At 37.7% G+C, this 26,017-nt stretch overlaps 1 protein-coding gene across 4 annotated transcripts in view; it reads right to left on the bottom strand.

Moving 5' to 3' along the window:
• Window positions 1-26,017, bottom strand: part of Dennd4c (DENN domain containing 4C) — a 96,172-nt gene that overhangs the window by 34,745 nt on the left and 35,410 nt on the right. For all 4 annotated transcript variants that reach the window (XM_048356811.1, XM_048356894.1, XM_048356731.1 and 1 more), the window contains exons 10-18: window positions 24,669-24,844; window positions 19,976-20,076; window positions 17,885-18,103; window positions 13,127-13,272; window positions 10,971-11,006; window positions 10,734-10,864; window positions 8,080-8,212; window positions 4,619-4,825; window positions 813-941 (exon numbers count right to left, since the gene is read on the bottom strand). In XM_048356811.1, coding sequence (XP_048212768.1) covers window positions 813-941; window positions 4,619-4,825; window positions 8,080-8,212; window positions 10,734-10,864; window positions 10,971-11,006; window positions 13,127-13,272; window positions 17,885-18,103; window positions 19,976-20,076; window positions 24,669-24,844 — 1,278 coding nt within the window. The remainder of the gene's footprint in view (window positions 1-812; window positions 942-4,618; window positions 4,826-8,079; window positions 8,213-10,733; window positions 10,865-10,970; window positions 11,007-13,126; window positions 13,273-17,884; window positions 18,104-19,975; window positions 20,077-24,668; window positions 24,845-26,017) is intronic.

Genomic DNA, 26,017 nt, shown 5'->3' with positions numbered 1-26,017 from the left:
AGATCTGAGGATCATAGATTGAAGACAGCCCAGGCAGAAAACTCTCCATGAGACTCTTAGCTCCAATAAACCACTCAAAAACTGGAAGTGGTGCTCTGGCTCAAGTGGTAGAATGCCAGCCTTGAGCACAAAGAGGCTCAGGGACAGCACCCAGGCCCCAAGTTCAAGCCCCACAACTGACCAAAAAAAAAAAAAAAAAAAAAGTGGTACCTACACATAATGGAACATGTTCCATCTTAAGAAAAAAAAAAGACTATCCTCCCACTTGCAACAATCTTGAAGACATTAAGTGAGCCTTGAAGACATTAAGTGGCCAAACAGTTAGGATAAATACTGCCTGTCCTAAAAAAAAACCTAAAAACTGAACTCACAGAAGCAGAGAATAGACTAGTGATTATAGGGACTGTGGATAGGGATAAGGTTGAACTTTTTCACTCAGACGAGAGAGACATATTTAAGAGCTCTATTGTATAGCCTGATGGCTATACTTAGCAAAAATGTCTTTAAAATTTTAATAATACATAATAAATTTAATAAAAAATTAAAAACTTAAAAATTAGTAAAAGTACATTTTTTAGTGTTCTTACCACATAACAGGAATAAAGTAGTACACATGTTACTTAACTTGACTGAGAAATTCCATAGTGTACAAATATTTGAAAACATGTACATAATTATCAGAAGAGAAAAAAGAACTATATCCCTCCCCCCCAAATTTCCTCTTAAGGAAACTTTTCCTGAATAAATAAGAGATACAGAAAATTCTTATTCTTAATAAGCAAGATATATTACTTAATATTATTGCTACTTACCTTATTGTAATAACCATAAGTAATAGCATTTGGCTTTATTTTAGCAGTTTTCATTTCAAATAAGACTCTTACTGCTAAAACAGGATGACTCCAAAGTCCACAAAGCTGCATTACTACTCGATAGCACACCTAACAAGAAGTAACATCAAAACATTAATAGTATATTATTCTCTTTATAACTTGTAGAGATTTTGAAAAAAGAAATCTATTCAATTCTTCCCATAAAGCTGTTAAGCACTTTTATCTTTTGTAATGGCTTTAACATTTTAGATTACTTTTCAAATTTATTTATCAGCATTATTGATAAAAACGTATGTGTACATGCTCTTTATTTATCTGGGCCAGTAAATCTACACAGCTAATGATTATTATCCATCATATGAAAAATAATTCCCTTCTAAAATTAAAATATCTCCCCACTCACCATGCTTTACATTCTATGCTAAAGGAATTAAAGCTAGTAGTTACAAATGCCAGTGTAACAAAGTCTATGAACTTATGTCTTAAAAAAAAAATGACAAGCCGGGCACTGGTGTTTCACACCTGTAATCCTAGCTACTCAGAAGGCTGAGACCTGAGGATAATGGTTGAAAGCTAATTTGGGCATAAAAGCCCCCATGAGACTCCTATCTTCAACTAAGCACCAAAAAAGCTGGAAGAGGAGGTGTGGCTTAAGTGGTAGGGCACTAGCCTTTAGCAAAAAAGCTCAAGGTCAGCACCTAGGCCCTGAATTCAGACCCCATGAGCTACCAAAAAGAGAGAGACAGACAGACAGACAACCTCTGTACATTACCTTTGTAATAACAATAAAAAAATTTTTTTAATGACAAGAGCCAGGCACTAGTGGCTCACACCTGTAATCCTAGCTACTCAGGAGGCTGAGATCTGAGGATTGTGGTTCAAAGCCAGCCTGCCTAGGAAAGACTACAAGACTCTTACCTTCAAAAAACTGAAACCAGGGGCTGGGGATATGGCCTAGTGGCAAGAGTGCCTGCCTCATATACATGAGGCCCTGGGTTCGATTCCCCAGCACCACATATACAGAAAATGGCCAGAAGTGGCGCTGTGGCTCAAGTGCCAGAGTGCTAGCCTTGAGCAAAAAGAAGCCAGGGACAGTGCTCAGGCCCTGAGTCCAAGCCCCAGGACTGGCAAAAAAAAAAAAAAAACTGAAAGCAGAACTATGGCTCAAGTGGTAGAATGCCAGCCCTGAGAGAAAAAGGTAAGGGACATGAGTCGAGCACCAGTAGCTCATGCCTTTAATCCTAGCTACTCATGAGGCTGAGATCTGAGGATCACAGTTTGAAACCAGCCCAGGCAGAAAAGTACCAGTGAGACTTTTATCTCCAACTAACCTAACTAACTGGAAGTGGCACTGTGGCTCAAGTGGTAGAGCACTCCCCTTGAGCATAAAGAAGCTCAAGGACAGTGAACAGGCCCTGAGTTCAAGCCCTAGGACTGGCAAAAAAAAAAAAAAAAAGTGTGTGTGTGTGTGTGTGTGTGTGTGTGTGTGTGTGAAGGAATAACAGAATTTCAAATATGAGTACAACTTGTGGCTAGTTCTATTTCATGGGTCTTGGTATATGACTGTGTATATGATGGTAGCCTTAAGCACTTGCTTAAACATGCAGATCCTAAGACAAGCTCTGGGAAGTGGCACTGTGGCTCAAATGGTAAGAGCAGTAGCCTTGAGCACAGAGGCTCAGGGACAGCTCCCAGGCCCTGAGTTCAAGCCCCACGACCAGCAGAAACAAAAAAGTCTGGAAATAACACTGTGGCTCCAAGAGGTTGACTGCTAGCCTTGAGCAAAAAAGCTCAGGGATAGCACTCAGGATCTGAGTTCAAGCCCCAGTACCGGTAACATACACATGCACAAAAGAATAACAAGAGCTATTGATGGTGACTCATGTCTATAATCCTAGCTACATAAGTGGTAGAAATTGGGAGGACCATAGTTAAAGGCCAGCCTGGGCAAAACATTCACCAGACACCATCACAACCAAAACAAAAATGGTGTAGTAACACAGAGCCTGTTATGCTAGCTCCTTGGCCAAAGCTCTACCTCTGGACTTTTGGGTAATTAACTGGAGCTACGAGTCTCACAGGCTTTTTTCCTTCTCGGCTGGCTTTGAATCATGATTCTCAGACCTCAGCTTCCCAAGTAGCTAAGATTACAGGTGTGAGCCATCAGCATTCAGTAACACAAATATATTTTATTTATTTATTTATTTATTTTGCCAGTCCTAGGGCTTGGGACTCAGGGCCTGAGCACTGCCCCTGGCTTCTCTTTGCTCAAGGCTAGCACTCTTACCACTTGAGCCACAGTGCCACTTCTGGCCATTTTCTATATATGTGGTGCTGGGGAATTGAACCCAGGGCTTCATGTATACGAGACGAACACTCTTGCCACTAGGCCATATTCCCAGCCCCAAAAATAATTTTTGAAGAAAAAAATAGTGGAGAGAAAAAGCAGTAGGTATCTTGCTTTCCTTAGCTGTTAATTGAATGATATCCATGCCTACCTCTATCAGGTGGTTCTGGGATTTAAAGAAAAAAATGCATGAAAATGTCTAGCATATTGTGCACTGAATGCTTATATAAGTAAGGAACAATTGTATATCAACTGATTTAACCTTGCAATCACATGAAATGATTCTATTAGTCTATATCAGTAATTTTATTCTCCAGGTCATACTGTCAAGGGAGACATTTGTAGCTGTCATGGCCTGTGAAGAAGACGGTGTTACCAGCATCTAATAGGCAGGTCACAGGACTATTGCTAACCATCCTACAATGTAAAAGAAAAGCCCTCCAAAAAAATTGACTTGGCCAAAATGCCAATTATGCCAAAGTTGAAAAACTAGGAGCAATAATTTCAAATGAATAATCTGAAACGTAAGACATGTATGTAACTCTCCCTGGGACATTCCTGTAATCCTAACTACTTGGAAGCTAAAATGGGAGATAACGTTTTGACACCACTCCAGGCTAAAATAACTTCTTGAGACTATACCTCACCCAGTATCTGAGCACGATGGTGCACATCTGTCAGCTGCACATGCAAATAAGCACAAGTAAAGAATAGCTCATGCCATCCTCAGTATAAAGCAAGACCCTACCTGAAAAAATAACCAATACAAGCTGGCACTAAAGGTTCAAACCTGTACTCATAGCTACTCAGGAGGCTGAGGTCTGAGAATCACAGTTTGGGGTTTTTTTTTGTTTTTGTTTTTTGCCAGTTCTGGGGCTTGAACTCAGGGCTTGTGTGCTGTCCCTGAGTTTCTTTTGCTCAAGGCTAGCACTCTACCACTTGAGCCACAGCACCACTTCTAGCTTTTTCTGTTTATGTGGTACTGAGGAATAGAACCCAGGCTTCATGCATGGTAGGCAAGCATTCTACCACTATGCCACATTCCCAGCCCAGAATCATGGTTTTTAAGCCAGACCAAGTAGACACATCTATGAGACTCTTACTTCAACTAACACTGGAACTGGGAATGTGGTTCAAGTGGCAGAGAATGAGTGCAAGGCCTTTATTTCAAGCCCTAGTACTAGCCTCTATGTGTTTGTATATATGCACACAACACACACCACAGAAAATATCACCACAAAAAATGGACTGGTTCAAGTAATATAGTGCCTACCTAGCAAACATGAGGCCCTAATTTAAAACTTATCTTTGGCTATGGATATAACTGCATGGTAGAATACTTTCCAAGCATGAGTGAAGTCCTGGACTTTATCCCTAGCATTGCATTGGGAGGGGGGGGATGATTTTTTACAACAGTAACTGAGTTTGTAATACTTGCCTCGTCCAGTGGATCCACATCTATTTTCCTCATCTTAATAAGTACATCATATGCATGTTGAAGTGCTCTGACCTTTAGATGAGAAACTCTAACATAGGCTGGGAGACAAATAAACCATAAACTGTAACTATGACTGAACAGACATTTGGCCCATTGTGGTGGATTTGTGTAACATCTCTTTGCCAATTTATGAGCTGTCTTTATCTCCTAGAAAGAGAATAAAATATTAAGGGATTATTAAAATGCATTAGTGTGGGGAAGAAAGAAGGAAATGACAAAGTTTTCATGTAAAATTCAACCCTAAAAAGCATTTCATGGTTTTACTTTTGGGAATGGCTTCTAACTGAATATCATGTGGTTCTCTAAACATTCATTTACATTAATACTTCGTACTACTCTATAGCCATTCATTGACTAGAAGTTACTTAAAAGTAAAATCCATTCATAATACAGCAAAGTGTATGTGTTTCATGGATAAGACTGAAACTAAAACTGCACAACCCAGACTTAATCATTTATAATTCTTCTACTCCAATAATAATAATATGATAAATAATTAATAAACAATAGTCTTATTCTTCTCCATGAAGTTGAAAATCCTCTAAGCTGTTTCTTGCCAAGATTTATACTCAACCTTCTCCTCCAGCTACAGTATACTAATTCCCTAAACCAAGTCCAGCGCTTAAGAGACGAAGAAAAGAAGACAGCAAGTTCAAGACCAACTGGGGCTAAATAGTTGAGTTTAATGAACAAGGTGGCACATGCCTGGTCTAGCTACTCCGGAGGCTGAAATAGGAGGATGATGAGTTCAAAGTCAGTCAGGACAGTACAGTGAAATCCTATCTCACACACAAAAAAACTTATTTCTTGACTAGGAGAAAAGCTCAGTGAGTTGCTGTACTTGCATGCATGCATTTGCTGTACATAAAGTACTTGCATGCACAGAGCCCTGGGTTCAATACCTAGCACTGAAGAAAAAAAGTGAAAATACGAATTCTTTTGCAGTCAACCATATGTCTTCTAATAGTTTGACTGGCATGGTTTCTATTTCTATTTTCATTCTGTCTTAGGTGGAAGAAAAATGAGTTATCAAAATCATTTACTGAAGTGGCACTGGCTCAAAATGGTAGAGTGCTTGCCCTGAGCAAAAGAACACAGAGTCAGCATGGAGGCTCTGAGTTCAACCCCCATGACAAAAAAGAAAAAGAAAAAATTATTTGCTGGGCACCAATAGCTCACACTTGTAATCCTAGTGAAGATCATGGTTCAAAGCCAGTCAGGGCAACAGAGTCCATGAGATTCTTATCTCCAATTAACCCTCAGAAAGCTAGAATTGGTGCTGTGGCTCAAAGTGGTAAGGGTCAGTGCCCAGGCTGAGTTCAAGCCCTACAAACGAAGGGGGGGGGGGAATTATTTGCTGATAATATGTTAAGCTATATACCCCCAGAAACTAGAGAGCCTTCCAGATATGTCAGAATGGCACACTTTCTACTAAAGAGTTCTCAGCTAAGATGTTTTAAATAAAAAGATGCTGGTATATGAATTTTTCTTGTGAGCTTTTCCTCCATGAGACTTGAAGATATATGTAAAAATAGATATACTTGTTTTTCTAAGATCTTAAGCTTATTTTCTTTTCCAACTGACTAGGGGGGAAAATCTGCTGAAAATGAGTGTTACAGACTGATTAGTAAAATTACCTCATTTTAGAAACTTGCCTTCTTCAAGAAACATTTTTAAAAATTTATCTCTAAGTAGTTGTACAAAGGGATTTCAATTCAACCTATCAGTTTGCAAATACAATGATTTTTTAAGAATCAAAATCATCCCTTCTATCATTCTCCTCCATCAGTTCCAACCCTACTCATTCACTCAAGTTACCTGGCTCCATTTTCACATATGTCCACTGAGTATCATTACTGCTAACATTTTTTAAAAAAGTCTTTGGTATTGCTTCCAAACACTGAAAGAAACATGAACTGCATGAAATTAAGGAATATCTCACAATACTTGTTGGATTTGTAAAACCTTGACTAAGTAGTTCATTCTAGAATTTTCCTGTTTGAAGAACCTCAAAATATTTAAGCATGAAAGATGTTTCATTTGAGATGGTTGTGTTGATTTTTTTTTTTGAGACAGTCTCTCACTTGCCCAGTCTGGCCTCCAATTCAAGTTCTTCTTGCCTTCACATTCTAAGTGCAAGCATGAACCATCACTCAGTTTAAGTATGTTGAATTGGGATGTATGAGTAACCCTGGCTTTAGTAAAAATAGAGTTGTAAAGCAAGATGTCTAGGTTGTCCTAAGTTAAAATTTCCTTTAAAAGGAAGTATTAACTATAAAGAGTACTTATATTAGCTGCCAAGGAAGTACAAATCAAAATCACATTATCATCCCATACTCACTATAATCAAAAGGCATAAAACTAGAATAAAGACATTACAAAATTGGAACTCATACAATATTCATGGTAATGCAAAATGGTATACCCACTTTTGAAGGTAGCCTAGTATTTCCTTGGGAGGTTAGTAAGCACAGAATTGCATCACAATTCTACTCCTACATATATAACCAAGAGAAATGAAAGAACATATCCACACAAATACTTGTATACAAATGTTCACAGGAACATTTATAATGGCCAAAAAGCAGGAAACACTTACATGTCCATAAAAAGCAATATGTGATATGTACATACAATGGAGTAATACTCTGTCAGAAATGAAATATTGATACAGCTACAAGATGGATAGACCTTGAAAACACTATGTTAAGTGAAAGAAAACAATCACAAAAATGCTGTAGAACACTACATGAAATGATAATAGACACATTTAGGGGAAAAAATAAATTAGGGGTTGCTGACAACTAGGGAAGATAAAGGCAAAGGTTAATGCTTAAAATATGTGGGCTTTCATTCGGGTGATTCAGGTTTCCAAAATTAATCATGGTGGTGGCTGGGCAATACTGGGAATGCACCAAAGGCCATCTGATTGTAAAGTTTAAATATGAAAATTGTGGGCATACAAATTATATCTCAATAAAGTTATTTTTTTAAGTATACTTGATTCCCAAGGATTCCTTTAAAGTACATTTAGGGAATATCTGGCCCACTGGCCATATAAGGGCCACAAAATCATTTGATTTAGTACATAACAGAACAGACATCTATGCTTCTTGTTGGCTGCCCCCAGCTGTGTGCCTATGTTAATTATTTTGTAGGTCCTCCAATGATACAAATATCTAAATGGCCGACAGAAAATAGGTTCCCTACTTCTGCCCTCAAAACTTTCAGCCTTAATATTAATGGGGGAGGGGCTGCAAAAACTCTGGTTAAATGCATTAACAGCCATAGTAGGTCTTTACATGGTTGCAGAGGGGGGAAATTGTACACTATAAACTATGTATTAACATACACATACTTTACATTTTAAATTAACATGTTTTAAATAAAGAATATCTGACCTGTTTAGTTCTTTTAGCCATGAGAGCTGGACTGTTTGTAATGTTATTCCCAGTAGGGTGTCTACTAAAACAAAGTTTCAACTCCTGTGGTCTGTCAAAAAGCTTAAGATCCAGTCTTGGAAAGAAATTGTAACTAAAATAAAAAACAAAAATAGAACTTCTGACTTAAAATGCATTGACTTTTCATATTATTCTAGTATTTAGGTAAATATTTCTAAACCTCTAATAGATCCAGTAGTGTTCTTTGAAACTCTTACATAAAGAAATAATTTTTCAAAAATATAGTAAGATGTAGCTATAAGATACTTAACTTTCTAGACGGAAACTCTAACTCTGTAATTTTCAACCAATCCCTGAAAGCAGAAATCCCTAACATCTTACTTAAGAGAAGAATTAGCAACAATTTGAACAGAATCCATGTTTCACAGTAAAAAACAATAATAATATTTAGTATTTATAAATTTTTCTTCATAAAATTACCTTTCATTGATTGGCATTTAAAAGATTAAACACAATATTTTTATTTGAAGGACATGCTATAATTTAATCAACTACTGGACATTATTAGGTTATTGCTGAGTAGAGCAATAAATATCTTTGTATACATATCTGTGAACTCTTTTTTGAAAATTAGCTTACATTAGTTATACAGCCGGGATTTCATCATTACATTTCCCATATATTTACAATGTAGTCGTCTCCCTTTGCTCTTCTTCCTTCTCTTCTCAAATATGATCACTACTCTCAAATTATTTCCAGAATACTTAAAATACATTGTAATAGCATAACCTCTTCTCAGATTAACTCTTAAATGTTTCTATTCATCAATTTGGTTTGCATTTCTTGAAATATTAGGAATGCTGAATATATTTATTTTTTGCTTTTAGATTTCCTCTTAAAAATTGTGTTTTTCATAGCCAATTATCTTCTAGGAGACAGTAGTTTACTCCTCTTTATTTTTACTTTGGATATTAATACCAAAATTCTAACTTAAAATCAAAATAGTATTTAAGAATTCTCAGTTCCAGATATATATTCTCCATTCTCATGTAGTCCTGCTGAGATTAATTTATATTAATTCTATATTTTAAGAAAGTATTCATTCTTTTGTCAGAATTTTTTTAGGAATATAGCTCCCCCCAAGTAACTATATATGTCCACAAAAATATAAATAGCACAGAACTGCAAACAAATACACAGGAAACTACTTAAATTATAATGATTACATGCAACAAGGTCATTAAAAATCGTAATACAAAACAATTACACAACACAGAAAAATGTTCAGACCACTAAAGGCAAACAGATTTAAAAAAAATAGGTATGAAGTTGAATTCATCCATACAATACATACGTGCATATATAAAGTTATCATCAGATGTAAGCATTGGTATTAAAATGATGGATAACTTTTTATTGGCTTGATTTATTTTGTAAGCTGTGTATTAACAGTCTCAGCTGTGTATTAACAGTCTCATAATGGGCAACATCAAATTCATTCTAGTTCCTTAAAGAATTTCCATCCAAGTCCTACTCTTTTAGGTTTAGCAATGATTTATTCCTCTATTTTTTTCTTTTTTTCCTCTTCTTACCTACCCATTTTCTTCCTTTTCTCTCTCCTTCCCTCCCTCTTTTCCTCTTCCTCCTCTCTACTTATTTCATTTCTTCCTTACCTCCTTCTCTCCCTCTCTCGCTCATTCTCGCTCTCCCTCTCTCGCTCGTTCTTGCTCTCCCTCTCTCAGCAGTACTGGGGTTTAAACTCAAGCCTTCTGAACAGTGAACCATCCCTACAGCACTTCTTTATAATGGTCATTTTTAAGTATGGCACCCTTTTGCATGGATATGCAGTACCTGAGCCACAATCTACCTACCTCTTTTATGCTTGCAATCATAGTTGGGATGACAGGTAAATGCCACCACACCCAGCTTCCTTGACTGAGATGGAGTCTCAAGGAAGTTTCTTTTAGGGCTGGCTTGGGGCCACAATTTTCCCAATCTCAGCCCATGATGCTGAGATGACTACTAAGTGCCACTACACCCAGCTACTCGGTTGATACAAAATCTATGCCTGGGCTGCCTTAGAACTTCAATCCTCCTAATCTCAGCTTCCTAAGTAGCTAGGACTATAAGGCTGAGACACCAACAGGCATGAGTCCCCAGACCTAATCCTCTACTTTTAAAGTTTTCTTGATTTTGTTAATTCACAGTAATTTTGGTAATTTCACAGTACTGTGGCTCAAGAAGTAAAGCATAACCTTGGGTGAAAAAGCCCAACAAGTGCATGAGGCCCTGAGTTCAATCCCCAGTACAAGGACAGACACACACACAAGGCATTTTACAGCTGTTTATATTAGCAACAAAACTCCCAAAAGGAGATTCTCACAAAAAGTTAAAATATTTTTCTTTTCTTAACTGAGAAATTTTTAAGATTTAAATATGATTAAACATCTAGGTAAATAACAATCAATACCTGGCTTTTCTTATAACAAAACCATTCAATTCTTAAGTTACAATGTCTCTCCACATAAAATTAATCTCTATTAGTTCAATGAAATAATACTGAGCCTTCAAAAATTACTAAGTTAAATATCTATTAATAATAGCAAAAAGTTGAAATCAGCTATCCAGTTAGCTCATTACAAAAATCCTGCTACCTGTACTTTGGTGACAGGTCCTTTCCATCATCGGGAGGTGGCTCAGGTGGCATTATAAATACAGTGTGCTCACTTTTCTGTGAATCATCTAATTCTATCAATTTGGTATCTTCTGCTGAATCCCAATCAACCTGAAAATAATTATTTTCTCAAATTAATTTGCATGTAAGATCTAATTCTGAAATTTCAACACATAAGAAAATAAAGAGTAAATTTAACACTTAAGAAAAAAAATACCTTATCTGTTTTCTCTATGCCTTTATCAGGAAACAACTGGAAAAGAAAAAAAGAGATTTTTTTTAATGAAAATCTCCACAATGAATTTAATAATAGACTTCTTCTGAAATTCCGATTTTTTTTAGTAGTAGATACAAAAATTTCACAACATAATTTTAAGTCTTGTAGCGTTAGGCTAAAACATATATATCTTATATCTGGGCTGAAAATGTGGCTTAGCAGTAGAGTGCATGCCTAGCTGCATGAGGCCTGGGTTTAATTCCTCAGCACCATATAAACAGAAAAGGCCAGAAGTGATGCTGTGGCTCAAGAGGTAGAGTGTTAGCCTTGAGCAAAACAAGCCAGGGTCAACACTCAGGCCCTGAGTTTCAAGCCCTCAGGACTGGCCCAAAACAAAACACATATCTTATATCTAATAGAAAATACAACCTGACATGGTGGTACACAGAAATTCAGCTATTTAGGGGGATGGTGAATTCAAGGCCAACCAGGACAAAAGTCCCAAAGGAACCTATCTCAAAAAACAAGGCTCTGGGTTCAGTTAATCCTTAACCCTCAAAAAAAAAAAAGATTAAAAATACAAAATGCTTTATTTTCATCATTTTTTCATTTGTTTTTATCAAGAGAGTCTTACTAGATAAACTAGAACTTTCTATGTACACCAGGTAGGCCTCAAACTCACCCTTCCTTCATAACCCTTCCAGATGCTGGGATTTTAGGCAGTGCCATCCTGCCCAGATTTGATTAGTTCTTTCATTAAACCTTATTTACAAACAAAAGATGATTAATTTAATAAGAGAATCTGACTTCTCAAATTAAAAAAAAACTATTACTAAATTGCTTTAGTGACTGATATTATCCAAATTCTTCTAAGTAAATGTTATAACATCAATTTTATAAACAAAAATCTTAAAAGTTCTGGAAGTTGAGGTGTGGTTCAAGTGGTAGAACACTAGTTTTGAGCACAAAAGCTCAGGAGCAGTGTTCAGTTCCTGAGTTCAAGCCTCAGGACCAACATACATACAAAAATTAGAACAGCATATATAATTTATCACTGTTAAAAATCAAGCTAAGAGATCTGGCTCAGCGAAAGAACGCTGCCTGGCAAGCTCAAGGCCCCGAGTTCCGTCCCCAGCTCCGGGGGGAAAAAAAAAACTACAAAAATCAAGCTAGGAGCATGGGTCAAGTAGTAGGACACTGGTCTAGGCAGCATAAAGTCCTGAAATTAACCCAAATACAAAACAACCTGTGGCCTGGGAATGTGGCCTAGTGGTAGAGTCCTTGCCTTGCAAGCATGAAGCCCTGGGTTCTATTCCTCAGAACCACATACACAGAAAAAGTCCGAAGTGGCACTGTGGCTCAAGTGGTAGAGTGCTAGCCTTGAGCAAAAAGAAGCCAGGGACAGTGTTCCAGCCCTGAGTTCAAGCCCCGGGACTGGGAAAAAAAAAAAAAAAAAAAAAGGCCTGTAAACGCATGCATGTTCTCTCTCTCTCTCTCTCACGCACGTGCGCACACACACACTTTAAACTTCCATAGGTGGATAGGAAGAGCTTTCTATTTGAACATACTTCAAAATACTTCATAACAATTAAAAAATTAAAGTATTTGGTAAGACATTAAAACAAGGAAAACAGGCTGGGGATATGACCTAGTGGCAAGAGTGTTCGCCTCATATACATGAAGCCCTGGGTTCAATTCCTCAGCACCACATATACAGAAAATGGCCAGAAGTGGCACTGTGGCGCAAGTGGCAGAGTGCTAGCCTTGAACAAAAAGAAGCCAGGGACAGTGCTCAGGCCCTGAGTCCAAGGCCCAGGACTGGCAAAAAAAAACAAAACAAAAAAAAAAAAAACAAGGAAAACTATAAAATAAACCACTGAAAAAAATTGCATGTGTACCAAACTGCTTCTTTTTCTTTTCCTGGTCATGGGGGTTGAACTCAGGGCCTGAGCACTGTCCCTGAACTCTTTTGCTCAAGGATAGTACTCTACCACTTTCAGTTAACTAGAGATAAGAGTCTTATGGAATTTTCTACCCTAGCTGGCTTCAAATCACAATCCCCAAATCTCAGCCTCCTGAGTAGCTAGGATTATAGGCATGAGCCAACCATGCCTAGCTGGTTTTTTCTTAATAATGAACACAGAACAAACTTTTACCTTCTCTATGCAGTCATCAAAAAATGCCAGTCCAGTGTCTTTATCACTTACAAAACTGCATTCTTCGATAAAACGAATAAAAATCTGTGTTTTGGATAAAAGGGTATAGAATTTTGTATAGGCACGATCTCGGCTTTTTAAAAATCCTGAAAAGCAAACACAGTAATAAAATTCAAATTTAAAGTGGACCTTATTAATGTTAAACATTATTTTAATGTCCATCTACATTACATTCTCTTTATACAAATGCATATTTGTAAATATTTCTAGTAACAATACATAGGTCTGTCTGTATGATTTAATTATGAATAATAAGCACTTAAGCAATTAAACTTTTCACTGAGTTTTGAATTCCTACTGTGCAAACTTATACCTGGATTAGCTTCAACCTGCAATCTTCTACCCTCTGCCTCTTATTCAGTTATGATTACAAGCTTGAGACACTTCACTCAGCTTCTGATATATTCTTCAGCAAAGAGTCAATGTCATTCCTCTGAAAGTCATTTGACCATTATTCCTGCTGTTCAGCTGAAGTTCTAGCATCTGACTGACTAATCCATTCTTCTCCCTATTGATCATAGTCATATACTGACATCAGGAACATTTTTCCCTCACTCAGGAAGAACAGGGCACTTGATTCAAAGTGACAATGTTCTTACACCCTATTAGAGTTTGACTATGAAGTGTCCTATAAAAGGCCCATCTGTTAAAAGCTTGGTCCCGGGGCTGGGGATATGGCCTAGTGGCAAGAGTGCCTGCCTCATATACATGAGGCCCTGGGTTCGATTCCCCAGCACCACATATACAGAAAATGGCCAGAAGTGGCGCTGTGGCTCAAGTGGCAGAGTGCTAGCCTTGAGCAAAAAGAAGCCAGGGACAGTGCTCAGGCCCTGAGTCCAAGGCCCAGGACTGGCCAAAAAAAAAAAAAAAAGCTTGGTCCCCAACTTGTGCTGCTGCTGAGAAGTGACTGAGGTTGATGATGTGGCTCAAATGGAAGAAAACTTGTTTAGCATGCATGAGGTCCTGGATTTAATCTCTAGTATCACAAAAAAATAGTGATTGGATCATGAGGACACTAACTTCATCAATAAAGTTGACACTAAATGGGCTACTAGGAAGTTGGACCTGGGTGAAGAAAAAAGACCACTAGAAGCTTGTCTTCCAAGAGTGTATCTTGCCCTTTCTTGTCTTTCTTTCTGCTTCCTGGATGCCATTAAATTGAGCAGTTTTCTTCTACCATGTCCTGTCATGTTTATTCCACTTTGCCACATGCCTAAAAGCAATGAAACCAGCTGACTATGGGCTGAAACAATGAGTCAAGATGATTTTTTTCTCTTTTAAGTTGTTTTTCTCCAGTATTCTGTCATGACAAAAAGCTTACTAACACAAATCATGGAATACTGTAGGCTCTTAATTCCCAATCTTCAGTGATCGTATGGTTTATCTCACCTCACTCTCTTAAATTCTACACAGTCATACTCCTTGCGTTTTCCTTGTCAGTACTCAATTAGTTCTGTTTCCTAAATCTCTAATTTTCATATCACTCTCACTCCATTATTCTCATCTATTTGGTTTGCTTCTAAAAAGTTCATTTACTTCTACCAATTTTTTTTGTTTTGGGCAAAGGTAGCAGGTACTGAGGGAAGGGGAGTGAACTCATTAAAATCCCCAATTAATGACCCTTTGACCTTTTATCTACCCCTTCCTTCTAGTTATTATTTTTCTATCTATCTAGTATGTATTTCAGTTGGTTTGTCCACTATCTTTTTTCCCTCAACCTACTAGCATAACTAAGTTCTGAAGGAATGAACAGCCTACTTTTTCTGAATCTGAACCTGGATGGCTAAACACAAGAGGGAAAAAAAACTTCTACAGGCCAATCAGAAGCACTTACAACAGCAACCCTATAACAGTTCTAAAGCCAACTAATTCCCTTTTACCCATGCTTTCACAACTATTTAGGATGTTTAAATGTTCTCCTTGTGCTCTCACTTCCTAACTCAAATAATGATACCTTATATTTGGAAGAAAAATAAAATCTATCTCAGTAATCTTTCTATTAATCTTTCTGCAGCTATCATTCATTGCTTCTGTCTTTTTATAATGGATTTGTCCCTTTGAAGGATAGGCTCAATGCATGAGGTTGGGATTTCAGCCCCTTAACCCAGGTCCTGAGTTCAAGCCCCAGGACTGGCCAAAAAAAAAAAAATGCTCTTGATAATCCCCCTTACCTACTATCCTATATTCAATCTGCATGCTCTTTCTTTTCACCGCCAAAGATCACTCTTCTGTTCATACTACTACCAATAATCCAGGTCACCTCTACTGATCACTCAGACCAATGAATTCACCTCTTCCTCCATACTTTAATCTTCAATGCCCACAGTAATATTTCTTTATTGAAGCAATAGAATTTTTTTAAAACCACTCATGATTTCTTTTTTAATGCAAATGAGATGCTATTACCAACTTGAGCATTCCACAACTTACAAATACTCTGAAAGTTTGTTTTGTTTGTGAGGTTTAAACTCAGCCTGTGGGCTATACTTGAGCTCTTTTGCTCAAAGCTAATATTCTACCACTTTGAGCCATTGCTCCACTTCCCAATACTCTGAAATTTTAACTCATGCCCAAAGATTCTCTATAATCTGGCTAACATCCTATCTAAAGCAGTTTTTGACCACTTTCCAGCCTTTCTTTCTTTGATGTGTGAGGATATTCTACATGCTATGGTCTTAACTCAAAATCCCTCGAGGTATTACTTAGTTGAGGAATGGTTAAATAAAGTAGAAATGAATATAACTCATAAGTAGAGGTATTGCCTAGCATATGCCAGACCCTGGGGAATCAACCTCAGTTCAGGAGGAAAGAAGGGAGGGAGAGAGGGAAAGGAAGAAGGAGATGGGGGGGGGGAGAGAAGGAGAAAATTATTCTCCATAAATAGAGTTATACAATGTCCATTTTTTTTCTTCTAATGGACTAAGCATGATCAGCAGAAGCTGCTAAAAACAACTTAGTGAAAGGCTTAGGGAGAAGCTATAATGAAAGAATAGGCCTGACAATATTTTTAGGCCTAAGCTTAATTGAAATTTCTTCAGGGAAGACTTCTCTTACATAGCTAGCACTCTTGCTATAATCAATACTTTCCTTCACAACATATTTCTTCAAACATACTGTTTATATTGTTTTATCATCACACATACATACACACACACACACACACACACCTATTAGATCAAAAGGAAATAGTTGTGTATAGATGTGTTGGGAAGCAGTGGGCACCATGTGTTTTGGTAGTACTAGCCAAGAGAACTTAACCTGAAGCTAACCAAGCCTCCATATCTACACTGTTTAATTTAGTAACACTATCTCCACAACATGTCGGTTTAAGTACAATGCATCTTGACCAAAGTCACCTCTTATATCATTCTTCCCTAATCTGTCCCAACCTATATATAGCATACAACTCAAATGTAAACAACATCTTTGATTTTTCATAAAGCCTCCACTTTCAAATTTTTCAAAAAAATAATAGATATAAAAATTTTAAAAGAAAGTATTCAGGGACTGGGGATATGGCCTAGTGGCAAGAGTGCTTGCCTCTCATGCATGAAGCCCTGTGTTCGATTCCCTAGCACCACATATACTGAAAATGGCCAGAAGTGGTGCTGTGGCTCAAGTGGCAGAGTGCTAAGCCTTGAGCAAAAAGAAGCCAGGGACAGTGCTCAGACCCTGAGTCCAAGCCCCAGGACTGGCAAAAAAAAAAAGTATTCAGAGTTGGAATACAAACACATAGAATGCCATTATATATGTATTTATATATATATATATATACTTTTTTTGGGGGGGGGGTCAGTCATAGGGCTTGAACTCTGGGCCTGGGTGCTATCCCTGAGCTCTCTTCAGTTCAAGACTAGTGCTCTACCGCTTGAGCCACACGGCCACTCTCAGTTTTCTGCTGATTAATTTCTCACTGACTTTCCTGCCTGGGCAAGCTTTGAACCTCAATCCTCAGATCTCAGCCTCCTTAGTAGGTAGGATTACAGGCATGAGTGACTGTGCCCAGCGAAATCCATTATATTTTAATATAAATTTCAAAAAACTGCAGTGAACATTTCTTATCAAAATACTAAGTACTATTCAGGAGGGTAAGATCTGAGCACTGCAGCTCAAAGCCAGCCTAGGCAGGAAAGTTCGTGAGAGTCTTATCTCCAATTAATCACAGAAAAATCTGAAAGTAGAACTGTAGCTCTAGTGGTAGAATGCTAGTTTTGAGCAGAAGAGCTCAGGGACAGCAGCCAGGCCCAGAATTCAAGCCCCAGGACTAGCAAAAAATAAAAATAAGGGCTGGGAATATGGCCTGGTGGTAAAGTGCTCGCCTTGTATACATGAAGCCCTGGGTTCAATTCCTCAGCACCACATGTATAGAAAAGGCCAGAAGTGGCACTGTGGCTCAAGTGGTAGAGTGCTAGCCTTGAGCAAAAAGAAGCCAGGGACAGTGCTCAGGCCCTGAGTTCAAGCCCCAGCACTGGCAAAAAAACAAAACAAACAAAAATAAAAATAAAAATAAAATAATTAAATAGATGAGGGGAGGGGTAACACTGTCCAAATAAATGTAATCTTTTTCTGACTTATGTAACTGCAATCCCTCTATACACCACCTTTATAGAAACAATTTTAAGAGTACTTTTTTAAAATATGAAATAGAAAGTATCCTTTACTTCAGTTAAAAATAACTGCATTTTCAATGCTACTCACCTTGTCGATCAAACAATGAATCTACAGCTGTGGCTTTATTTGAAGGAGCCTCTGTAATTGGTCTGAGATATGTTCTATACCCTTTTAAAATAGATGCCATAAATCGCAAAAATGCCTCTTGAGTTTCCATCTCAAGTTGTGTCATCTTCTTTTGCCAGGAGAAATCTGCTTCAATTGGAGTCATTTCAATTGCTGAACCTTCTTGAGTTTTTTGGTGAACTGGTGAGGAAAAAAAATGGCACTAATTTTCTATACTACTAATACCACCACTATTAATTTCTATTTGTAAAATTACTAGTGGATTATAGAAATAGTCAAGGTAAAGTTCACACCCTTTTTTTTTTCCTTTTGGAAACAGGGTCTCACTGTATAGCCCAGGCTGGTCTCAAACTTTTAATCCTTTAGTGTTGGCCTCACGAGTGCTAGGATACAAGTAGGCCTCTACAAGTCTGTACTATCCATAATTTTGTAGAATTCCTCTTTGCATTAGAGAACTGAATGCCCAGTGTGTTACTGTATACTCATAATTCCACCACTCGTGACTCTGAAACAGGAAATGGGAAGACCTTGGCCTACATAAACGTAAGACTCTGCCTCAGAGGGGAAAAAAAAGAATTGATAGAGGTCAGATGCCATTGCCACCCACCCCCTCTTGTAATCTTGTCTACTCTAGAGGTAATATCTGAAGACCAAGGTTCAAAGCTGGCCCAAGAAAAGTCTGCCAGGTGCTTATCTCCTGTTAACTAGTAAAAACCTGGAAGTGGAGATTTGGCTCAAGTGGTAGAGGGCCAGCCTTGAGCAGAAAAGGCCATGTAAGAATGTAAGGTCATGAGTTCAAGCCCCAGTACTGGCACTAAAAGAAAAAGGAGTAACAAAAAAGAATAACTGATAAGGCTAGCAGGCAGTACACATAATTGGAATATGTAGACTGAAGGGGAAACTCAAATAGTAGAATTTCTTAGAAAGACTAAGTCAGTTCAACAAAATAAAAACCAGGAAACAAGCAGTACTTGAGAAGGGTGGGATGGGCTCAAAGGGAGAGGGGGTAGATGAATGAAGAGAAGGGAGAGAGAACACAGGCAAGAATTCAATGTATATCCTACAAAATGAAGAAGTGAAGGAAGGAATGGGTTGGGAGGGATATGTAAGAGTGTTTAAAGGGGTGATCAGATGCGTTATATTCCTAAACTGCTTTGTTATATGGCAACTCCTTTGTACAAGTGCTTAAAGATAATTTTAAAAACTCATTAACCACACCTACTTATTATTATGTCTCTTATATTAAGACTTTGTAAGGGGATCAGATTTTTAAGTGGATCAAAATTACACTTAAACTTGTTTTCTCATATGCATTGTTTCATTAAAACTATCCCCTCTGAGGAGCCAAAGGCAGGACAGTGAGTTCAAGGCCAGCTGACATAGTAAGGTTCTGTCTCAAAAAAAAGCAAAAACAAGGCAACTGGCTCACACCTGTAATCCTAGCTACTCAGGAGGCTGAGAGCTGAGGATCTCCATTCAAAACCAGCTGGGGCCAAGAAAGTCCATGAGATTCTTATTTCCAATTCACCACCAGTTAACTGGAAGTTGCACTGTGGCTCAAGTGGTAGAGCGCTACCCTTAAGCTGAAGAACTCAGGGTCAACACCCAAGTCCAGGGTCCAAACCCCATGACTAACCAAAAAAAAAAAAAAAAAAAGAATGATTGGAGTTGTAGTTCAGCTGTAGAACATTTGCTTCAGATGTGCAAAATGCAGGATTTGATATCTAGCGCTGTAATAACAACAACAAAAAAATATTTCCAAACCAGGTATGACGGCACATTCTCTAATCCCAGCAGTTGAGAGAGATTAAGGTAGGAAGATCACAAGCTATCAAGCTATCAAGCCAAGACTCTATTTCAAAAGAGAGAAGAGGAGGAGAACAGAAGGGGAAGAGGGAAGGAAGAGAGGAGGAGGGGAAGGAGAAGGAGAAAGCTCAGGGGAAGGGTGGGAAAAAAGAAAAAAAAATAGAAGAAAAGATTTGTTTAGTCTTTTCTTGGGTTTTATCCCAGTACTACTTACTCTCCACTAAATATCCTCTTCCTCACATTTACCTGAACAAACCTGAGGATACAATTTCTTTAAGGTACCAAGTAGATTTTTGCATGGCTTTTTGGGAAGATGCTTCCAGTTCATGTTCTTCTTTTCATCTGATCTATTAAATAAGAACATAATGAGTTATTCAAGTCTATTCTTATCAAACAAAATCCTTACATTAAACATAGAAGGGGAAAGAATTTTGTACAGCCTTTACAAATGATATAGCAGTTTGAATAAGGATTTTCAAGGACAATTTCTTTTCATTTCACTGGAACTCAGGAAAATCTGATTTTCCTATTCTACTCTAAATTTCATGATTGGGCTTAGAAGTACAAGACTAAATTGAAGTATTACTTTGATACTTAGATTTCAGAAGTATGTTTTTCTGTCTTGTTGATGCCAATCCTGAGGCTTAAATTCAGGACCTGAATGCTATCCATGAGTTTCTTTTTTGCTCAAGGCTAGTGTTCTACCACTTGAGTAGTAACAGCACCAATTCCACTGATTACTGAGTAGTGTATTGGAGAAAAAGTCTCACAGCCAGACAATGGCTCATACAGTAATCTTAGCTACTCAGGAGGCTGAGATCTGATGACTGCAGTTCAAAGCCAGCCTCAGCAAGACAGTCTGTGAGACTCTTATCTCTAATTAACCAGCAGAAATCTGGATGTGGCACGGTGGCTCAAAGTGGTAGAATGCTATAGCCTTGATTTAAAAAAGCTCAGGGACAGTGCCCAGACCCTGAGATCAAGCTCCACAAACAAAAAAAAAGAAAAAGAAAGAAAGAAAAGACTTCAACCTACTTTAACTTACTTCTTGGTAGGCTTCTAAAATACTAAGTACCCAAACTGGAATTTAAGGATTAAAATACATTCAATTCTCATAATAGTTAAAAATAGATTAATAAGTGAAACTGGTTGGAATGTATTATAAACATGTGGTGGAAATGTAACAATGAAATTCTCCTCTGTAAAACTAATGAAAGTTAGTAAAAATGGCAAAGAATTAATCACTATTAATACTATTTATGATCACAAGGCACTAAAGCAAAGACACAAGCCGGATGCTAGTAGCTCACAACTGTAATCCTAGCCTCACAGAAGGCTAAGACCTGAGGATCCTAGTTCAAAGCCAGCCTGGGCAGAAAAGTATGTGAAACTCTTATCTCTAATGTAACACTAAAAAGCCATGGCTCAAAAGTGGTAGAGTACGAGAGCTTTGAGCACAAAGGATCAGGGATACACACCAAAGCCCTGAGTTTAAACCACAGAACTTGCACTTGCTTGCACACACACACACACACACACACACACATATACTGGAGGTGTGGCTTAAGGATTAGCATGCCAGCTGTGAATAAGGGTCAAGCAAGTACAAGACCCTGAGTGAAGCCCTGGAATTGGCAGAAACACAACAAAATGAACACATAAAAGGTATTACTAGAAGCTTACGTTTCCAAAATTTCAAAATCCAAGAATAGCAAATCAAGCAGACACAAAGGCTTACAAAGCTCTCTTCTTACAAAAGTCTGCATAAATGTAACGGACTTTATTTTAAATTTATAGCTTAGCTGGCAAGAAAACTGATAAGTCTTCAGTGATTCAAAACCATGAGGAACACATCTACCCAATGGATGAGCAGAAAGCCTTGTATTTTAAAGGTCTCTCAGTAAACAAGAGACAATCTTGTTAAAGATGTTAGAACTAAGAGATTCAAATAAAATTAAGGCTCCTGTGAGGTTGGCTCAACTTTGATTAGGAAAGAATCCCTCCGGAATTCATTATTATAGGCCTGCCAACCTTTAGAATTTGACTGCACATTACCAGGAGGGTCTGCAAAACTCCAAGTAAAAATTAACAGTCACATTGTAGGTTTTCATTTATACTCGTTGAGGGAATGAAAGAAGGAAAGAGGGGAAGAAAATGGAAAGTAGACAGTCATAAGAACTAAAAAAGCTAGTCTAGTACTGGTGCCTGTAATCCGAGCTACTCAGGAGGCTAAAGTCTGAGGACTGTGGTTCAAACCCAGCCTGGTCAGGAAAGTCCATGAGACTATCTCCAATTAACCACCAGAACACTGGTAGTAGAGCTGTGGCTCAAAGTGGTAGAGTGCCAGCCTTGAGCAAATGAGCTCAGGGACAACACCCAGGCTCTGAGTTCAACCCCCAGCTGACCAAAAAAAGCATTAGGGATGGGCTAGCATATAGCTCAGTGATAAAACACTTGCCTAACATATGCAAGACATATGCATTTAATTGAAAAATATAACAATTCTGAATTTGAATGCACATCATAAGAAAGCCTTAAGTACATACAGAAAAGAAACTATAAGATGCAATTGACAAATCACCAACCCACTGGAAGTTTTAAACATAGCTAATACATAACTGTAACCTCTCTGTATATCACTTTTATAAGAACAATTAAAATTTTAAATAGCTAATATGAATGGGGCACAAGTGGCTCATGCCTGTAATCCTAGCTACTCAGGAGACTGAGACCTGAGGATGGAGGTTCAAAGCCAGCCCAGGCAAGAAAGCCTGTGAGATAAGAGTCTTATCTCCAATTAACCACCAGAAAACCAGAAGTGGCACTGTGACTCAAGTAGTACAGCACTAGCCTTGAGCTGAAGAGCTCAGGGTCAGCACCCAGGCCCAGAGTTCAAGCCCCATGCCCGACCAAAAACAAAAGCTAATATGAGAGCACATAATTCAAAAGTAAATTTAAGACTGGGGGTGGTACAAGCCTGTAATTCCAGAACTAAGGGGGCTAAAGCAGGTTCAAAGCCAGCCTGTTACATGGCAAGACTCCATCTCAAAAAAATGTTAAACATATCTACAGACCCTTTTTATCCATCTGGCTCAGCTCTCTCCCACCCTACATATTTTGTTCTTTTGTAAATGATTTTTATTTAATGTATTTTTTGTCAGTCGTAGCACTTGAACTCTGGGCCTGGGCGCTGTCCCTGAGCTCTTCAACTCAAGGCATTCTATCACTTGAGCCACAGTGCCACTTCCTCCCCTATATATTTTGGACATATTTTCAATGTTTCTTCATTCCAAAACTAGCATGCACAAAGCCTTGAATCTAGGGCTGGGGATATGGCCTAGTGGCAAGAGTGCTTGCCTCGTATACAAAACTAGCAAATGCAAATATATACAATTATGCCCTGGTCTTTCTTCTGCCAGTTACAGCAAACTGCTATACACACAAATATACACTTCAAGCATTGGACTAAAAATAATACTGAAAAAAGTATTATATACCGAATATAGGCTGTAGCTAAAGCTATAATTCAGGGAAAAATAACTAATAATATCAATGCAAACATTAAATTCTTAACGAATTTAATCTACTAGGATATAAACAGTAAGAAGCCTAACAATGTTATTTTTTGTTTGTTTTTTGGCCAGTCTAGGGCCTTGAACTCAGGGCCTGAGCACTGTTCCTGGCTTCTTTTTGCTCAAGGCTAGCACTCTGCCACTTGAGCCACAGAGCCACTTCCAGCCGTTTTCTGTATATGTGGTGCTGAGGAATCGAACCCAGGGCTTCATGTGTACGAGGCAAGCACTTTAGCCACTAGGCCATATTCCCAGCCCCAATGTTATTTTTTAAATGTAAGGTTAATAAATTGATTCTGTAATATAATTTACCACTGAGTAAAGAAAAACTTTAATACTCATTTCAAGTTTTACAAAAAGTATTTATAAAAGTCAATACATATTTATATTTTAAAAATTATCACTATCACTAGAAAGAAACTTCCTTTAATTATCAAGCAACTAAAATCAGAAGGTAGGCAAAGCTAGCAAAGTTACTCTAAGTTTTAAGTTTTAAGGACCATACGTTCTCTAACTCTTCAAATGTGCTGCTGCAGAGCTGCATATCCAACAAACACACTAAAACTGCACTATACCCCCAACCCAACTTAATTCTGAAAGTCATCAAGATAGAGAAAGCCAGCATGTACTACATTACATTAAAAAAAAACAACCTATCAATAAAAAAGCCTTGAGTCTGTGGCTCATGGCTGTAATCAAAGCCATTCAGGAGGCTGAGAGCCCAAGTCACTGTTCAAAGCCAACCTGGGATCAACCAGCAAAAGTGCTGGACTAAAGGTGTGGTTCAAGTGCTAGAACACCAGTCATGAGCAAAAAAGCTGAGGAAGAGCTTGAAGCCTTGAGCTCAAGTTTAGGAACCCATACAGAAAAAAGGAGGGGACATGAACCTGGGTGCTGTCCCTTAGCTTTTCACTAAAGGCTGATACTCCACGATAGGAGCCACTCTCACACTTGTGGCTTTTGCTGGTTAGTTGGATATAAGTCTCTTGAGTTTGTCTGTCTAGCCTGTCTTTCAACTGGGATCCTTAAAGCTAAAGGCTCCTGAGTAGTTAGGATTACAGGGGTAAGCCACCAGTTTCCAGCTGAGAATTCTTGTATTAAAGATGATAATTTATTAACAACCTTCAAGAACAGAGTATTTCAAAAAGTAAAGAAGTCCTCCCCCTAGCATTTTTCTAGATTTTTTTAAAAAGCTGTACTGCTGCAAAAACTATTCAGCAGATAATACAAAACAAGTCAACTTACAACTTTTAAGAACAGAGTATTTCAAAAAAGAAAGAAAGAAACCCTCCCCATGACATTTTTCTAGAGGTTTTTAAAAAGCTGGGAAAATTATTGAATAGATAATATAAAACAAGTCAACTTACACATACAACATGTTTGTATCCAAGTCAATGCAAACAACATCTTGTGGTGGGTCATGAAGATCAAAATACCTTGAGTCAACTCCAACTATGAATGGGAAGGGTGCACTAAGCACTGCAGCCAATGACAGAGGACAAAGGGGGATGTAGGGGCATTCCCAATGAAATGGAAAGATCATCTGGGGAAAAAGTTTTAAAAAATTAACCAAATCTTAAAATTTGCAATAATAATCAACTAAATTACTGAAAAGGCTACTGAAAAGCAGAAGGTCTTTTAACCTTAAACTTCATTCTAAACAACAGGGCTAGGAAATATTTAATATTATAAGGTAATGAGATTAAAGATTTCAAGCATGACAATCACAAGCACAATAAAAATGCTAACAACTCTTTCCATGTTAACTCTTCTCAAACCTATATAAAATATTCCCTTTCTATAGAAAGAGTCAAAGAGAAGAAATAAAACTGCCCCCAATCATAAGAGAAACTTATGGTTTTTAAATTTATGCATTTTAATATTGTTAATATTAAGCTCTGACCAAAATTAAACTAAGAGTAACAATAATTGGAAAACAAAAACAACTTAAAAAAAACTAGTGTGGCCTAGGGGTATAGCTCCATGATACGTACCAAATGTGCTAGAAACCCTAGGTTTAATCCAAAGCACCACATCAAAAATAATTTAAAGGGGCTAGGAATATGGCCTAGTGGTAAAGTGCTTGCCTTGTATACATGAAGTCCTAGGTTCAATTCCTCAGCATCACATACATAGACAAAGCCAGAAGTGACTCTGTGGCTCAAGTGGCAGAGTGCTAGCCTTGAGCAAAAAGAAGCCAGGGACAGTACTTGGGCCCTGAGTTCAAGCCCCAGGACTGGTTAAAAAAAAAAAAAAAAGAAAAGAAAAACTCAAGGAACAGTGACTAGGCCTTGATTTCAAGCCCCAAGACTAGAACAAAAAGAAAAAAAATTAAAAAGGGAGAGGGGTTTAAAGATTTTTTAAATAACCACTTAAACAGCCATTTAAATAAGCATTTAAATAAATATTAGCTATTGAAATTTTAGTCACTGATTTTTTTTCATACTATAAAAATCTTTACTATATTTCAAGACTTGGATCAGTTCTCACCTTTCTCTATCATCACCCAATGCAAGAGAGAGAGAAAAGCTACTAGCACTTACAGCTAGTTATTACACACCATTATTCAGGATTAGGATTTTTGTATTCAGTCATTTACTTAACAAATATATTAAGACTTACTAAAGGTCAACCTCTGTTCTTAAATGATTAGAACATTAACATTAACTAAAACAAAGACTCTTAAACTCTTATCTTCACAGGCAAGGATTTTACT

This window comes from Perognathus longimembris, chromosome 1 (assembly GCF_023159225.1).
Source record: "Perognathus longimembris pacificus isolate PPM17 chromosome 1, ASM2315922v1, whole genome shotgun sequence".
Taxonomy (NCBI): Eukaryota; Metazoa; Chordata; class Mammalia; order Rodentia; family Heteromyidae; genus Perognathus; species Perognathus longimembris.
The sequence above is the reverse complement of the archived record's forward strand: the minus strand, read 5'-3'. Positions and strand labels throughout refer to the sequence as shown.